The 16,974-nt window shown below is 53.6% G+C and overlaps 2 protein-coding genes across 4 annotated transcripts in view; one reads left to right on the forward strand and one right to left on the reverse strand.

Annotated features, from left to right (window-relative positions):
• Positions 1-2,236: 2,236 nt before the first annotated feature.
• KCNK6 (potassium two pore domain channel subfamily K member 6) lies at positions 2,237-14,434 on the reverse strand. 2 transcript variants are annotated; one of them, XM_034637871.1, is made up of 3 exons: positions 13,643-14,434; positions 6,681-7,076; positions 2,237-6,325 (listed from the first exon to the last, which is right to left on the reverse strand). In XM_034637871.1, the coding sequence occupies exons 1-3, from the start codon at positions 14,370-14,372 to the stop codon at positions 6,000-6,002; spliced, it is 1,452 nt and encodes a 483-aa protein (XP_034493762.1). In that variant the 5' UTR covers positions 14,373-14,434; the 3' UTR covers positions 2,237-5,999. The 2 variants fall into 2 exon arrangements, with proteins under 2 accessions (XP_034493762.1, XP_019662104.2); XM_019806545.2 differs by having other exon boundaries at positions 6,183-6,545; positions 13,643-14,429.
• Positions 14,435-16,776: 2,342 nt separating this feature from the next.
• The window catches only part of YIF1B (Yip1 interacting factor homolog B, membrane trafficking protein), a 4,475-nt gene continuing 4,277 nt past the window's right edge, over positions 16,777-16,974 (forward strand). The window contains exon 1 of one of the 2 annotated variants that reach the window (XM_034638699.1): positions 16,777-16,927. In XM_034638699.1, the coding sequence (XP_034494590.1) occupies positions 16,885-16,927 (43 nt within the window). In that variant the 5' untranslated portion in view covers positions 16,777-16,884. Of the gene's footprint in view, positions 16,937-16,974 lie in introns of both variants that reach the window. The other variant, XM_034638697.1, reaches the window with a different exon arrangement.

The raw sequence follows: 16,974 nt of genomic DNA on the forward strand, positions 1-16,974 counted from the left end.
CCCGCCCCCCACATCCCTCCCTGGGGTGGCCCCAGGCACCTCCCTCTTCTCCCCCGCCCCGCGGTACCAGTCACTTAGTTGAAACCGGTCAACCGTCGCTTGGCTGCTCCGGTCGCGCCCCTCTTGCCCGGTTTCAAAATGGCCGCCCACACTTCCAACAACCGATTTCCGCCTTTCCCGAGACCTGCCCCCCTCGCGCGCCCGTCTCCATGGTAACGCTCTGCCCAAAAGGCGCCAGCTACTTGGCGGCGCGGTGAAAGCGAGGCTCCACACCCCGGGTCACTGTGGAGACAAGAGTTTGTGATAGGAAGGAGTTCCTCTTGGTTGTTCTGGCAGCCCTCGTTCGTCCTCCGCCCAATCAGGCTTTTATATAAAAAAAATCTCTTAAAAAAGCGTTAGGTCCCCTTGTGGGAATTAATCTGATGGCGGCTTAACACCCTGCTCTACACAACAGGGGCACAAGCAGCCACTTCACAGAGTTGTGGGGAGTCTATAAGATGAATGCCGTGATGAATGCCGTGAAGAATGCCTGGCGGAAATACTCAATAGGTTAATAATTTTCATTTGTATTCTGATGCCTAACAGTTAAGGATTCAGACCATGGCTTTTTGGTGAACTGCAAAGCTGTTTTTAGCCTAAATCCGTGATTTTCACACTTCAGCGTGCATCAGACTCACCGGAAGAGCTTATTAAACACGTTGTTGGGGCATGCTTTTGTGCCCCACCCCCCCAAGTTTGATTCAGTAGCTCTGAGGTGGGGCTGGAGAAGTTGTATTCCTGGCAAGTTTTCAGGTGATCCTGATACTGACGGTCTGGAGACCACACCTTGAAACCAGTGCTCTAAATCAAGCCTTCTGTGTGCCTCACCACCCCCCAGGGAAATATCCAGTTGGTTCCCAGAGCCCTGCATAATCTCATCCCGTTGTCATTCCTTTCCCGCTCATCTCCTTTCTCCCTACAGCCTGTGTAGTCTACAGCCCAGTCTCACAGAGGGACTTGAATATCCTTGATCAGGCTTGTTCTCTCTCTCCTCCAGACTGTGTCCAGGTAGTAACATCCTCTGGAACACTACTCCCTACTTTGTCACTGGCTGATCACTTTCCTTACCTGGGGTCTTATCTGTAATATATGACCAGTCCCATCCCTCCCCTGGACACACTAGGCCATGACTGCTTCCCACTGAATCACAGGCTCCATGAGGGCAAGGCCTAGAGCTTTCTCCATCACTGTTGTTCCCAACTCTGCCCAACACAGCACAGAACAGACGTTCTATGTAAATGAAGAGTTGATGGAAGGTTATGCCCCGACCCTGCCCCAGCCCGTGCCCCAGCCCGCTCCAGCCTCACAGGCCATGGAGGAGTGACTTCATCTGAGGGAAGAAACTCACCAGCTATGTACCTGAGCCCTTCTAGACTCATGAACAGAGTCAGAGAGACTTTGGTGTCCTCATGGCACACCCCCCCCCAGGAATTCAGCCCTACGTGGGGGGGTGTGTCCTCGGTTAGATCTTGATGTTCAAGGTACACCTTGCAGCAGCATTTATGCCAGCAAAAGATTGGCAACCACCCACATGTCCATTAGTGAGACGTTGAAATAGTTTATGGGATGTATGTCCTAGAGGAGGAGCACGGCAGACATAAAAAGATATGAGACCCCAGGGGCACCTGGGTGGCGCAGTCCTTAAGCGTCTGCCTTCGGCTCAGGGCGTGATCCCGGCGTTCTGGGATCGAGCCCCACATCAGGCTCCTCCACTATGAGCCTGCTTCTTCCTCTCCCACTCCCCCTGCTTGTGTTCACTCTCTCGCTGGCTGTCTCTATCTCTGTCAAATAAATAAATTAAAAATCTTAAAAAAAAAAAAAGATATGAGACCTACTTGTGTGTCTCCGGAATGATCTCCTAATTATACTGGGTGGTGATAAAAGCAAGGCGCAAAAAATGAGAAGAGTACTAGAAAAAGTATATAAAAGTTGTATATCTTGGGGCACCTGTGGCTCAGTCGGTTAAGTGGCTGCCTTCGGCTCAGGTCATGATCCTGGGGTCCTAAGATCGAGTCCCACATTGGGCTCTCTGCTCAGCGGGAAGTCTGCTTCTCCCTCTCCCTCTCCCTCTGACCCTCCTCCCTGCTCATGCTCTCGCTCTCTCTCTCAAATGAATAAATTTTAAAAATCTTTGAAAAAAATTGTATATATATCTATATCTTATATAATATAAAAAAGCAAGGTGCAGAAATGAGGATAATAATCATTAGTCAACAATTTATTGAGTACCAGACATTGGTCTAAGAGTTTTACAGATATTAAGTTGCTAAATTCTCGAACAAGTCCATGAGGTAGGTGCTGTTATCATCCCATTTTACAGATTAGCAAACTCAGGCACAGGGAGGTGAAATCACTTGCCCAAAGCCACAGAGCTTGGGAGTGACAGAGTTCAGACTTATACCCAGGACTTTGCCACTAGAGTCTGTGACTGTAACCACCTTGCCGTACTTGATAGCACGTGAGCAGAGTGAAGGAAAAAATAAATGACACACATATGCGCACACACATTGCTGACATTTGCCCGGAAAACCTGAGAAATCGGTGAACACAGCCTGATTGCCGAAGAAAGACTGACTTTCCACTGTACACTTTTTTGTACCTTTTGAATTTTTAGCCTGCACTCTCCCCTCCCATGTCTTGATTAAACAGGGCCTGGTTTCTTTTTCTAGAAGAATCTAGAAGGAGAAGCAGTGAAGAGTAGAAGCCAGATCACACAGGCACCTCCTGCAAGGTGAGAAGCGACTGTCTCCCCCAGCCAGCTGCTGACTTGAGCAGTGAGGTCAACCATGAGGAGCCTGAAAGGCTGGGAAGCTGACAGAGAGCTAGACAGCAGCTGTTTCTGAGCTCCTGTGGGACAAGGTGACCAAACAAAACTTTGCTCAGATTCCAGTTCTGCACCTCCTGTGTGACCTTGGGCAAGTTATTTAACCTCTCTGGGCCTTTCCCCAACTGTAAAATATAGAAAATGTACCTAATAGAGTTGCTGAGAAGGTTAAACAAATTACATATCGAGAGCTTGGAACAGTGCCTGGCACATAGTAAATCCTATGTAAGTGTTTTTTTATCACTGTTATTAAAACAATCTTGTGTGACTTTTTAGCATGATTTGACAATGGTGAATTCTCCTTAAAATTCTCTCATCTCTTACTGATTCTCCCTACCCTCTTGGTTTTCCTATTCTTCTATGGAACTCCTTTTCTGTCTCCTTTGTAAGCTCTTCTCTCAGGTATGAGGACACCGGTTGAAAGGTCACTGCTTGTCATATGGAGCCCTTATGTTAACTAGAAAAGGAAGCCCCTTTGGGTCATTTTCAGCCTTGAATTTCAGCCCTTGTTTGTTTCCACCCTGCCAGCCAGACATCCCTTATGTAGTTCCTGACCTGCACAACTGTACATGATGACCCTGACAGCTTAATCAATGTCTGCCCATTCCCTCCCCACCCTGTCTTTCTAATAAAAGTCCAGTTTTGTTCATACATTCACCAGCCTCTGAACCAAAATCTCAGTCTCAGCCCCAATTGCAGGTGGCAGGGGGAATCCTGAGGAATCCCAGTTAATCATGGGGGCTCCATCATTCTGAGCAAGGATTGGTTCAAGATGGACATGTGAGTCAATTTTGGCCAATGAGATGGAGGAGGAAGTCTGTAGGGAGGCTTTGGGGGAAGTTTTCCTTGCTTCCAAAAAGACAATATGGGAAGAGATGCCCCCTGTTTCTTGCACTAAAAATTATCATGTCTGGTTGTGATGCCTGGACCTGTGGCAGTCACTCTGGGGCCATGAGAGAGCCCATGTGGAGCCAAGCCTTCACCTAAAGGTGGCAGAATAAAGAAATTGGGAACCTCAGGCCACAAGACCCACCTGGAGCTGTGGACTGTCTCATTCGCAGAGCTCTCCCCAACTCTGGTGATGGGCAATATACAATCACCTCATTGTTTCAGCCAGCGCCAATCAGGATCTTGTTACTTGCAGCCCAAATCTCTCCTTACTTTTTTTTTAATGTTTCAAGTTTTTATTTAAATTTTTATTTAAATTCTAGTCAGTTAACATATAGTGTAATATTAGTTTCAGGAGTAGAATTTAGAGATTCATCACTTCCATACAACACCCAGGGCTCATCACAAGTGTTTCCTTACTGATATAGATATATCAACACCCTAAAGCTGACTCCTCAAGGCTGGTGTTCTCTCTTCCCCCTGCCCAGGGCTGCCACACCTACCCTCACGGCCTCAGTTCCCCCATCTGTCTCCAGCCTCAACCACACCCTGAGACCTTCTGACGCCTTCCTCTGGATGTCCCTTTAGCCCCTCACACCCACCATGGTCCAGACAAGCCTCAGTGTCTCCCCTCAAACTTATTTTTTCTTCCCAGGTCCCTATCTCAGGGGCAGCCAACCATTCTTGTGCCTTTCCCAAACCTGTCTGTCCCAAGACTGCAAGGCCTACACAGGGCCTGTCCACCTGGCCGCCTGAGCCTGACCTCCACTGCCCCCTTCCCTTCTCTCGGCCCCGCCCAGCCCCATCAACTCCTGCTCTGTTCCTGCGCCAGCCTCCCCTGTGCACCCAGCCTCGGTCCCCCCTCTAGTCTACCTCCACACAGCAGCTAAAGCCCAAACCTGACCACAGTCCTCTCCTCCTCAAAATTCTTCCACGGCTCTCTAGCCTTCAAGAAAGAGGGCAAGTTCCCAAACTGGTCATTTAAGGACACTTAAGATGCACCCGTGTCCACCACTCCACCCTCCCTCCCTCCTTCCCCCCATATTCCAGTCACAGTAAACCACTTGCCAGAAGCTGACATCGACAGGCTTTCCTACCTCCGGGCACACACAGTCCCTCTCCCTGGAGTGCCTCCCGGGCCCTTTCCTCCTGAACGTTAGTAGGTCCGCCTCAAATGCCCCATCCCGTCTGTAACTTCCACAGGGTTTGGTAGAGGGAATGGTCCAGTAGATGGGCCCATGGCAGCAAGCCCTCTTACTGACGTACCCTCTGGGGAGGGGGCAAATCTGGGGGCAGTAAACAGAAAACCAGTCACCTCCTAGCTCTGTGTCTGAGACCTTGTGCCTCAGTTTCCTCATCTGTGGGAAAGGGTGAGGATGTTATCTTCCTTGTTATGTCAAATACCCAGAACAGGACCTGGCCAAAGAAAGCCTCACAGAATAACATGGCTGGCTCTGTGGCTTCACCTTTGAAGTAACTACTGTTACTGTGGCCATTTTACAGATGACAAAACACAGAATCACAGAGGTGAAGTGACTGCCCGAGGACAGAGGCCGGACGCAGCCAAGCTGGGATCTGGGCCCAAGCAGGCTGGCTTCAGAGTCCAGTGTACCTTATGCAATTAGTCCCCGGGAAATGGGGACAGCTGTTACAATGGTGTCCCGGCTCAGAGCAGGGCCGTCCGTGCCATCCGGAGCCAGGCTGGGTCCTGTCTCAGCTTCCTGCTTGCCAGGCTGCTGAGGAGGGCTCTGTCCCACAGGCCTATGCCCCAGGGCTCTCCACGCGGATCCCGCTCCCTAGAAACACTTGAGAAAAACAACTCAGGTCCACCTTTTACCCCTGAGTTGTTATCCCTTCTTCCAGGAAGCCCTCCCTGACCTTGCAGGCTGGACTGTGCTTCCTCCACCTCAGCCCTGCCCCCTCTGCCTGAGCCTTCTGGAACACACCACTGACCTTTCTGCCTCCTCCCCTGAAGTCCTGCCTATCCTGGGCTGCTGCTGTGTGGGGACAGGTCTGTCTTCCTCACTGGACTGGGAACCATGAGAGCCGGGCCCAGGGCCACCTCAGCTGCTACCGTGTTCCTCTCGCTGCCCAGCCTGGGGCCTGCGCAAAGGACTGAGTTTTGGATGAGTGAGTATGTTCTTTCCATTTGAGAGAGAAGGAGCTCAAAGCCCAGACAGAGGCAGCCACTTCCCCAAAGCAGAGTGACCAGACGGGTGCCGGAAATGAGGTCTGAGCCCAGAGCCTGCTAGAATGCGCCGCTTGAAGAGTGGCTGAGGGAGAGGCAGATGGAGTCAGTAAAAGAAGGAGACGCAAGGAGAGGGGGCAGGAAAGCCAGAGAGCCCAGAGTGGAGGGAATGGAGAAGGGGGGTGGGGAGTAGGAACAGGGCAGTGGCGGTGCCCCGGGGAGCCTGGGACAGGTACAACAAAGGACAGACAGCTGGTGGCAATGCCTCGAGAACCCCACGAACATGGCCTTGTGGTCGAGGATGGTCCAATACAGCAGCTTCCGTGACGCGGGCCCGTCAGCTGCAGGCCAGGGCCGGCCAGCCTCGGGGCGCCTGCCCCAGCTACCTGCGGATGGAGGCATAGTCAGGGTGGGAGTCGGCAGTGAGCTGCTGGTGCGGCTCCGGCTGGGGGCCCAAAATGTCCACCCGATCGTCCTCAGCCTCGCTGAGGCTGGCAGGACACGGACTGGGCAGCAGGATGAGCTCCGTGAGGCCGTGAAGGTCCGACAGGCGGCGGAAACTCTGCAGCACGAGCATCATGACGACCAGGCCCAGGAAGAGGTAGGCTGCGGAGATGGTGGAGGGGCCATGGGTGGACTCACACCCGCAGGGCAGGGCCCCCCAGACCCTCCAGGGCAAGGCTGTGCCCCCCTTCCCTGCCCCCGCCCTGCCGTTGGTCCCTGGTCCGCCACCCCGCTCACCTGTGACCAGCACCTTGTAGAGGGCCCGGTAGGGCTGGCCGGGGGCCTCTCCGGGCACATAGTCGCCCAGGCCGATGGTGGACAGGGAGATGAAGCAGAAGTAGAAGGCATCCAGGAAGCTCCAGGCCTCCTCCAGGTGGGCAAAGATGGCAGCTGGCACCAGGAAGCAGACGGCCACCACGACGCCCAGCAGGATCCCCAGGTGCCAGCGCGCCGCCCGCCGAAGGTCCCAGCCGCAGCGCTCGGTGAGCCAGCAGAGGGGTGCGCGGGTCAGCAGCAGCGACAAGCGCTGGGCCGAGGAGGTCAGCAGCAGCATGGTGGCCGGCACGCCCAGGAGCGCAAAGGCGATGGAAAAGGCCTTGCCCGCATCAGTCAGCGGCGTTGTATACCCGTAGCCTGGGGGAGCAAGGGGGAGATCCTGCCATCCACCTGGCACCTCCATCTGGGAGGTCTGTGGCCACCCTAAACGACACTTAATTTCACCCTGGAAACTGCCCCTCCCACAGCCTCTCATCTCCAGGGATGGCACCTCCGTCCCACCACTGCTCAGGCCGCGAGACTTGTCGCCTTGACTCTCATGCCCACTTTCCACCTGCCAGTGAATCCTGTTGTTGCGAACTTCACGTGGACCCTAAACCCACTCACTTCACCCCACCCCAGTCCCACAGCCCCACCCTGGGGCTATCTAATGCAGCAGCCTCCTCCCTCCCTGGTCTCCCTTCTCACCCACCCCCTGCCCTTGCCCCGAGTCTGTGCCCTCAACCCCCCATCTCACCCCTGCACACAGCCAGAGGGACCCTATGAACATCTGAGCAAGGTCATGATTCTCCTACACTCAGAGCCCTTCTGTGGGTCCATCCCATTCAAGTGAAAGGACAAAGTCCTCATCATGACCCACAAGGCCCTGCATGGCATGCTCCCACCTCAGGGCCTTTGCACGGAAGTCCCCCCTCAAAGCTCTTCCCCCAGGACTGGTTCCCTTCCTTCAAGTCTTTACCCAAATGTCAGTTTTTCAGTAGGGACTTCCCTCACCCCCTTATTAAATTGTTACATCCTCTGACCAAACTGTCTTTTTTTTTTGGTTTGTTTTCATAGCACTTCAACCTTCTGGTTAACCATGTGGTTTAAACTCGTATCTGGCACAGCGTGGGCACTTGATCAATAGTCAAAATAATGAATGAAGGGTGTAGGCTCTGAGCTAAGCCTCCGTGTCCCTTTCTTTAAAATGGGTGTGACAAGCCCCTCTGGGCTCGGTGGACTGCGGGAACGCAGGGAAGGTCAGTGGGGGTGTGAGCGCTGCAAACGGAAAGAGGATAAAGAGGAGTTCAGGTGTTGGGGACACTGGCCAGCTTTGACAATGTGTCATTTAAAATCTCTTTTTTCCCCCCACAAATAAATAAAACTAAAGGGTCAGAGAGATGACTGGGGTGGTAAGGGCTGTGGGTTATGTTGACAGTAAAATGTTGTGCCAAAATGACCACGGGTTCAGCCCTGTGATCAATAAGGAAATGTGGAAACTGCACACATGCGTGGGCATTCACCTGTGCCCGTCTCAGAAGAACAGGAAGCCAGGCTTGAAGAGACACCCGTGTTCATGGCTGCACTGTTCACAGTAGCCACAACACGGAGGCAACCCAAGCGTCCATCAACCGGTGAGCGGTAAATGAAAGGTGGTCTATATATACCATGGGATATGATTAAGCCATAACAAGCAAATCGTGACACATGAGACAGCAGGGATGAATCCTGAGGGCATTGTGCTGAGTGAAACAAGCTAGTCACCAAAAGGCAAATACTGTATGATTCCACTTATCTGAGGTGCGTAAGGTAGGTGAATTCATAGAAACCAACAGAAAGTAGAAAGTAGAAAGAATGGTGGTTATTCAGGGCCTGGGGAGAGTGGGGAATGGTGAGATACTATTTGATGGGTATAGTTTTCGGCTTTCTTTCTTTCTTTCTTTCTTTCTTTCTTTCTTTCTTTCTTTCTCTCCCTCTCTCTTTTTGTTTTTTTTTGTTTGTTTGTTTTTTTATTTTTTTATTTTATTTTATTGCGTAAGGTAGGTGAATTCATAGAAACCAACAGAAAGTAGAAAGTAGAAAGAATGGTGGTTATTCAGGGCCTGGGGAGAGTGGGGAATGGTGAGATACTATTTGATGGGTATAGTTTTCGGCTTGCTTTCTTTCTTTCTTTCTTTCTTTCTTTCTTTCTTTCTTTCTTTCTCTCCCTCTCTCTTTTTGTTTTTTTTGTTTGTTTGTTTTTTTAAAGATTTTATTTATTTATTTGACAGAGAGAGAGACAGCCAGCGAGAGAGGGAATACAAGCAGGGGGAGTGGGATAGGAAGAAGCAGGCTCCCAGGGGAGGAAGCCTGATGTGGGGCTCGATCCCAGAACACCGGGATCACGCCCTGAGCCGAAGGCAGATGCTTAATGACTGAGCCACCCAGGCGCCCCATCTCTTTTTGTTTTTTGAGAGAGATCTCGCACATGAGTTGGGGGGGGAGGGGCAGAGGGAGAGAGAGAATCCCAAGCCGATTCTATATCCAGTGCAGAGCCTGACACAGGGCTCGATCTCATGACCCTGAGATCATGACCTGAGCCTAAATCAAGAGTCGGATGCTTAACCAACTGAACCACGCAGGTGCCCCAGTTTTTTCTTTTTTTAAGTAAGCTCTATGCCCAACGTGGGGCTTGAACTCCCGACCCCAAGAGAAAGAGTCACACAGTCCACCAAATGAGCCAACCAGGCACCCCTATAGTTTCAGTTTTGCAAGATGAAAAGAGTTCTGGGGATGGATGGTGGTGATGGTTACACAACAATTTGGATGTACTTAATGCCACTGACCTGTGCACACAAAAATGGTTAAGATGGTAAATTTTGTTATTTACATTTACATTGTTATTTACAATAACAAAAATGTTATTACATTTTACCACAATTTTTTAAAATTGGGGTAAAAAATAATCCTCTGGGTTTTGCTAGAATAAAGACATTCCCTCCTCCCTTGTAGCTAGGCATGACTCTGGAATAATTTCTGGTCAATGAGTTATACATGAGAGAAGCAAGCAACTTCTAGAAATTTTCCTTAAAAAGAGGAAGATGCCAGGGTGCCTGGCTGGCTCAGTCGGTTGGACATCTGCCTTCAGCTCAGGTCGTGATCTGGGGCGGGGGGGGGGAGGGGAGTCCCGGAATTGAGCCCCACATAGAGTCATCGGGCTCCCTGCTCCTCCCCCTCCTCTTGCTTTTTTCCCTCTCTCTCAAATAAATGCAATCTTATATATAAAAAAAAAAAAGAACGATGCCTATTCCCTTTCTTTCCTCCCTCCTCCTGCTGGCTGGAATACAAACATGAAGGCTGGACTTGAGCAGCCATCTTGGACCATGAGGTGACTTTGTGAATGGAAATCGCACAAAGGAGCACAAGGGTCTCTGACCGTGCAGCACCATTCTGGTTTTGGACTGACAACCTTGAATGTGAGCAAGAATTAACTTTCGTCTATTTAAGCAACTGTCCTGTGAGGTTTATCACTCATGGCTCCCACCCTCATTAATCACAAGGACTTGGATGGAGAAACTCCATCAGCCCAGCTGAAATGACAAATTTGCAAACGACACGAAAACCTTATAAGCAGAAAAACCGTAGAGTTCGCATGGAACGGAGGCTGTGAGCCTTCACTGACTACCTCAAAGAGCTGAGTCCCAGTCAGGGCTTTGCCATGCATTCCATGCATGACCTTGGCCGCGTGCCTTCTCCTCTCTGAGCCTCAGTTTGCCCCGAGTGCCACCAAATGGGCTCATAAACAGTCCCTTCCTCAAGTACAACTGCAGTAACCCTCCCAGGTTGGGACAGGGCGTAGCGCCTACTAAGGGCATGGACAGAGTTAAGCATGACTGTAATGCTCATTTCCCCTCTCCCGGGTCCCAGTTCGGCGGGCCGACTGGTCTACCAAGGCCTTGACTGCAGCATAGCTGTCCGGATGGAGTCCAGGCGGCAGGTCTTCCTCAGAAGACAGAGGCCTATGACAAAACTAGGGACGCTGTGGAAGAGGTGTCTCTGAATCACGTCTGGTTTTCTGATTCTCTTGATACATTCAGGGCTCCCGGCTTCACCAACAATAATGACAACCCAGGCTCAGTAAGCCTGTTATTACCAGCACTTCCCACTGACAAGGACTCCCTCCCTCCTTGACCAAACGCCAGTCAGTTCCTCTGTGCTCTCATCTTGACTGGCCCAGTTTTAGCAGGGATCCTAAGCTACTTTCCCCCTCCCTTCCGTGTCACCTCTTAGTCATTTTTCTATCCACTGACCCCTCACGTCACCCTCAGCTCTAAATCTCCAGCTGCCTTCACTGTATTCGGAGTTGAGGTCGGTCTCTCTCCTCTATTGCAATAACTTACCATTTTTGACAAGTGACAGAATAAACTTCCACACTACGCACAGGTATCACCTTCTTCGTGCAAGTCGATGAAGCCTAGCATGGTGTAGTGGTTAAAAGCATGGGACTCTGAGGCCTCAGGGCGTCAGTTCAAATCTCCACTCCATGCCTCCCTAGCTGTGGGAGCTTGGGCAAACTGTCCAAACTCTCTGGGCTTCAGTGTCTATTGCAGAAAACAGGGCCACGAATGGCACGGCTGCTGTGCTGACTGAGTTAAAGGCCGCACACGCTAAGACCTCTAGAGGTTTCATTATTACTGCGAGTTGGGGGCTGTTATGATCTCCATTTCAGAGACGAGGGAGGACCCCAGGGCCAGAGGGGCAGCAGCCGAGCAGAAACCGAAACCCAGGATGCGCCTGCCTTGAGTTTGGCTTCTGCACCTGTCCAGGATCTGGGAGGAAGCAGAGGGAGACACGAATGTGACCCAGTGACGGGCAGGAGCAGGTCGGGCAGGCCCGGCCAGCTGGGTGGAACAGTCTGTGAGAAGCATCCAGCCTTGCTGCCTGTGGTCTTGGTTTGCTGGTCCACACAATGGGGCCACCTGCTACTTCTGGCAGGAGGGGGAGTTAAGAGTCTGGGCCTGTCCCAGCCTCCTCCCCCAGTCCAAATCCCCCAGTAGAGGTAAAGAGGAAGTTTGGGGGCTGGGGAAGGGCAGTGGGAGGACCAGTAGAACCTGACGACAAAGGAATTTCCCCTGTCAGGACGCTGAAGCGGGAAGGGCTGGGGGGAGGGGGTCAGTTACACTTGGTGGAGGGGGTGTTCAGAGAAGGGGAGCAGTAATCAGAAATCAGAGGCCAGTTCCTGGTTCGAAATGGATCCTGGTTTGGGGCTGGGGTCCTGAGTCCTGAGGAATGAGGGGACAAGCACAAGCACGGGGGGGCGGGGGAGGGGCAGGGGGGTATCTTGCAGATCACGAATGGGATTGGGAGGGGAATCCTGGGGCAAGGGGGCTTCTGAGCCCACGGATGCCTGAGGGCACCTGATGGGGATAGACAATGCTAAAGGGATGATGGGGGGGTGTCCCTGGTCCTGGCTGAGAAGGGTGGAAAGAGGTCACGAGTGGGTACTGGGAAGGGTTCTAGGGTCTGAGGGCCTGGAGTGTCCTTGATGGAGGGGAGAATTTCAGGTCCAAAGCCAAGGGGAGCAGTGTTGGGGTGGAGATGGAGGTCCCACTTGTGGGTCTGGAGAAGATTGGAGGGGTGTCAGGTCCCCAGGAGATTCCCATTCTTAGGAAATCCAGGGTGGGCAGGGGGTCTCAGGACAGCGGTAGCAGGTGCAGAGAGCAGAATCTCTCGGCTGGCATCCTGTGGGGTGGGGGGTGTGAAGCAGGATCTTGCTCTCAGTGACAGTATGTGTGGAGGGTGCTGGGGTCCCTTCTAATAGAAGGTCCAGGTGGTTCTGGGGCACTTACTGAGGGGTGCCAGCGTCCAGAGAGTGGTGAGAGTCTCATTTAGGGGTTCTTGGGTTCAAAGAGGCCCCCGTGGAGAAGTCCCTGGTTTGGAAATTGCTAGAAGTTTTGCTGGAGCTGTTTCTGGGACTGGAGAGGTGGAAGTCCTGGCTGAGGGGTTTCTGGTGGGAAAGTCAGTGGTCCTTCCTGCAGGGTGCTCTAGCTCCCTCCACGGTGGGTCCCTCTCACACATTCACCCTTGGGAGCTGCTGACTTGGAAGCCCCAGGTTCAGAGGGAATGGGGGTGGTCCTACTGGGAGGAAACCCCTGCCTTGAAGGCTCCCAATACAGGGGAGATGTCAAGATGGAGGGCTCCTGTGTCTGCAGTCAGGGCTAAGTGCTGGGGAGTATGGGGCTACCTGCTTTGGAATATGAGGATGAGGGGTGGTCCTTGGTCTGGAGGACGACGGGGGCCCTTGCTGGGGAGTGGTCTAGGTCCAGAGGGGTGGAAGTCACCCATCGGGGCCCCAGGTCCTCTTGAGGGATCCATACTGGTGGTAAAGTCTTCAGTGATGGTGCCCTGAGAAGGTGTGGAGATTCAGGGTCCTTACTGGGGCACCAGCGTCAGGAGGAGGCAGGGGTAGGACTTCCCAAGGGGCATCCCCGAAGGACAGATCTGGAGACTCAGGAGACATCGTGGAGGGAATGGCGGTCTGAGCCCAGAGAGAAGGGCAGAGGTCCCTTCATGTCTGAGGTCCGGGTCCAGAGGGGGTGAGGGTCTCCGGGGGGAGGGTCCCGAGTCCTCGCTAGAGGTCTCTGAAAGTAGTCCTAGGCCCAGAGGGCCCTGTACGGGCACGGGTCTCCATCCTTGGAGGAGGAATGGGGTCCCAAATGCTCCCTGGAAGGTACCCTGAGGACAGCCCTAGTCCCGGAGGGAACCGGGTTGGGGGGTTCCTACTGGGAGGAAGGGCTTGGATGGAGGTTCCCCAAAGGGGGGGCGGATCCCACCGGTGTGGATCCTAGGTCCTCGTTGGGGGGTTTCCAAGGGATCCTGGTCCCGGAGCGGACTGGGAGCGATCCGCCGGACAAGAGTATTTCGCGAGGACGCCCGGGTCCCCAGGCGGGGCGGCGCTCACGTACCCACGGTGGTGACCAGCGTGCTGGCGAAGAAGAGCGCCGAGGCAAAGTCCCAGGCGGGGTCCGAGGCGTTGGCGGGCCCCGAAGCGTTGGCGAGCGCGGCGCGCCCCAGCCGTCCGGCCGCCAGCACCCGCTCCACGAACGCGTCCAGGGCGGGGGCGGCCACGCACGGGCTGCGGCGCAGCAGCTCCTCGCGCAGCGTCTCCAGCTCGGCCCGCAGGCGAGCTTCGTGCGGCTGCTCCAGCCGCGCCACCAGCAGCGCGCCCAGCACCAGGTACACGGCGTACGCGGCCAGGGCGCCCGCAAGGAGCGCGCCCCGCCGCATGGCGCCAGCCGCGACCTGCTCTCTCCACCGCCCCCGCCGGCCCCGCTGACGTGGCCCCCCGCCTCCCAGCCGCCCGGAGCCCAGCTTCAGTTCCGGCAGTGCTCGAGGCGCGGCTGCCAGCGCCCCGAAGAGGAAGAGGGAAAAGGGGAGGGGCGGGGGGGGAGGAACGCCCCGCCTCTGGTAAACTGAGGCACGCCCCAGCGCCAGGTGTTGAGTGTGGAGAGGGCGGAGCCCCGCTCTCCGGGACCGAGGACACCAGCAGGTTGGAAACGGTGGGTGGGGGGGTTCCTCCATTCCTTCCATTCCTTCCCTCTCGTCCTCCCGGGAGTCTCGGCTCCCTAAGTTAGAGAACATCTGAATTCTTCCTCTGGCCGACCGAGAAGTCGCTCCGCAACTCCCCGGGGCCATCGCGATGGGCGGCAAAGATCGGGCACTGCAGCGGGGCGCGTGGCTGACGGGGCAAGGGGCAAATTGAAATCCAGCCCTTGCTTCATTCGCCCAGTCCTGCGTTCTGGAGTGGGGTTGCACCCGCCCAGAGGGGACGCCTGTATAATTCACAAGGAGGGGGGCGCCTGGGTGGCTCAAAGCGCTGGGCATGCAGGACTCTTGGTTTGCGCTCAGGTAGTGATCTCATGGATTGTGAGATCCCGCTGGGTTGGACTCCGCTCAGCCGGGAGTCTGCTTGAAGACTCTGTCCCTCTGCCTTTGCCCCTACTCACAGGCGCTCACTCTCTTTCTGAAATAAATAAATCTTTAAAAAAAAGAATAATTCAGAGACTCTTAACAGTACAGAACAAAGTGAAGGTTGCTGGAGGGGAGGTGGGTGAAATGATGCTGTAATTGGGTGATGGGCGTTAAGGAGGGCACTTGATGGAAAGAGCACTGGGAATCACTAAATTCTACCCTGAAATTAATAATACACTATATGTTAACTAACTTGAATTTAAATAAAAATAATCATGATAATAATTCACGACAAGGGACACCACAGAGGCAGGTGTCGTCTGTCCCTCACAGAGACCCCAATCTGTCCTTACTTCAAATCTCTGCTCAGTGCCTACTTTGTGTCTGGCCCTTTGGTGGGTAATGCTGGGGACCCAGCAGTGACCCAGGCAGTTGTAGACCTTGCCTGCGGGGGGACTCCCGGCATTTCAAGTTCTAGACCTTGGCCGAGGGGTGGGGTGCGGGGCTCCTGGAATGGCAGCCCAGAGGGTCAGGGGTTTGATGAGGGAAGCACAGACAGAGTGACTGGAGCTGGGATGGGGGGAATCGAAAGAACTGTGAATGGAGCCCCCAGGAACCCTGAGGAGATAACTGATCCAGCTTATGGAGGTCAAGAGAGCTTCCTGAGAAAGGGGATGTCTGAGCTGAGACATTAAGGGAGAATGGGAGTGAGCCGGGGTCTTTCTTCCTAGCAGAACCACAGATACACATCTCTATGGGGAGGGGGGGTTCTTCCCTGTTCCCTGTTTTTCTCCACATACCTCTCCAGCTGTAACTAGCACTCTCCCTAACAGACCATTGGAGGGCAGCCAGGAATCCCAACCACATCAGAATGGCAGAGGAGTGGGGCTTGGGGCCCAGCTCAGACACACCCCAGCTGGTTCTATTTATGAAGCTGTGACAGTTCTAGGGGCAGAGCCCAGCTTAAGGCTGACAACCCACAGGAAGAGACACTTGATAATAAAAACAGTAACAGCAGCTGCCAGTGATCAAAGGCTTACAATATGTCAGGCCCTCTGGAAGCAGTGGCCTTGTAGCAAATCCTCAACCTCTCCTATATCATTCCCATTAAACAGATGAGAACATTTAGGCTGAAAAGGGGTCTAATTATACAACTGATAAGGGGTAAATATGAGGTCAGCAGGAAGCCAAAACTCTTGCTTTACTAATAAAATGCTGTGAATATTACAAAATATTCATGGAAGAGCTTAAAGAGGGAGAGCTGAGGATGAAAAAAATGGTGGTGGAGCCCAAGGGATGCATGTTAAGCCAGGGGTGCAGAGGAGGAATGGGGGTACCTCAGTCATGAAAAAAGAGGACCACGACTGAGCCAGGACTCATAACTGAGAGACCAGAACAGTCCTCAAGGTCCCTAGAAAAGACAACATCTCAGAGGAAGAAAGGGAAAGCCACAGTGACAGGGTCACTTGCTGACATCCTTCCGGAGTGCTATCACGGCCCAGAAGTCACTTCTACCATTGTTTTTGCCTGCGATAAGCGGAGGGGACTGAGAGGCAGAGAGAGACTAAGGAAACTGCATTTTTAAGGCTCCTCACTCGCAGGTATGCCTGTGTTTTGGCAGACGGGGCAAAACAGGTCCCAAAGCAAGGGCATTTTTATGAATCTCTGGGAAAATGTCTAAAGAGATCTTCAAAGAAAGACACCTGCTTCTTCCTACCTAACTTCTTGGGTGCCCTTTTCTCACTCTAAATATTCACTTTAATACCTAAGATCTGCCGAAAATGTATAAGCGTTAGAGTCCGCATAACGCCGCTTAGCCCCTGGAGAACACAAATGGATCTCTCCTCCGGCGCTCCATACCCTTCCCTGGCTCCCCAGTGCTCTCAGTGACCCAAATTGAACGTCTGTCTATAGAGAACTCCATTTCCCATAGGTCTCATCACTCGATGCCTACATTTCCCATCATGCACTATAGGGCTGGCTCCTAGGATTGTTCTCGGCCCCGCCCTCCTGCCCCACTAGTGCCGACTCTCGCCTTCCGCCCCCCGCCTCCAGTCCCCGCCTCTTGCCCACTGCCAACTCGAGAAGGCCTCAGCGAGGGGCGTGGCCTCTGAGCGATCGTGACGCCCATTGGCTGTCGCGCCGTCGGTGGGCCGTGGCTACGGGAGCCGGGCGGGCACATTTCGAACCGTGGCTGGGGCGGCGGCGGCGGCGGCGGCGGCTGAGACGGTGAAGGATGCACCCGGCAGGCTTGGCGGCGGCGGGGACGCCCCGGCAGCGTAAGTGGCGTACGTGGCCGGTGGAGGAGATCGGGGCGGGGTGGGGG

This window comes from Ailuropoda melanoleuca, chromosome 12, assembly GCF_002007445.2.
Source record: "Ailuropoda melanoleuca isolate Jingjing chromosome 12, ASM200744v2, whole genome shotgun sequence".
Classification (NCBI taxonomy): domain Eukaryota; kingdom Metazoa; phylum Chordata; class Mammalia; order Carnivora; family Ursidae; genus Ailuropoda; species Ailuropoda melanoleuca.

What these genes read in the sequence shown, in the direction of transcription:
- KCNK6 (XM_034637871.1), bottom strand. Translation starts at nt 14,372, where the DNA reads ATGGCCCCGGGGAGTTGCGGAGCGACTTCTCGGTCGGCCAGAGGAAGA. An exon ending in CACGCTGGTCACCACCGTGG is followed by an intron (nt 7,077 to 13,642) that starts GTACGTGAGCGC and finishes TTGCTCCCCCAG; the next exon opens with GCTACGGGTATACAACGCCG. An exon ending in CTACAAGGTGCTGGTCACAG is followed by an intron (nt 6,326 to 6,680) that starts GTGAGCGGGGTG and finishes CTCCATCCGCAG; the next exon opens with GTAGCTGGGGCAGGCGCCCC.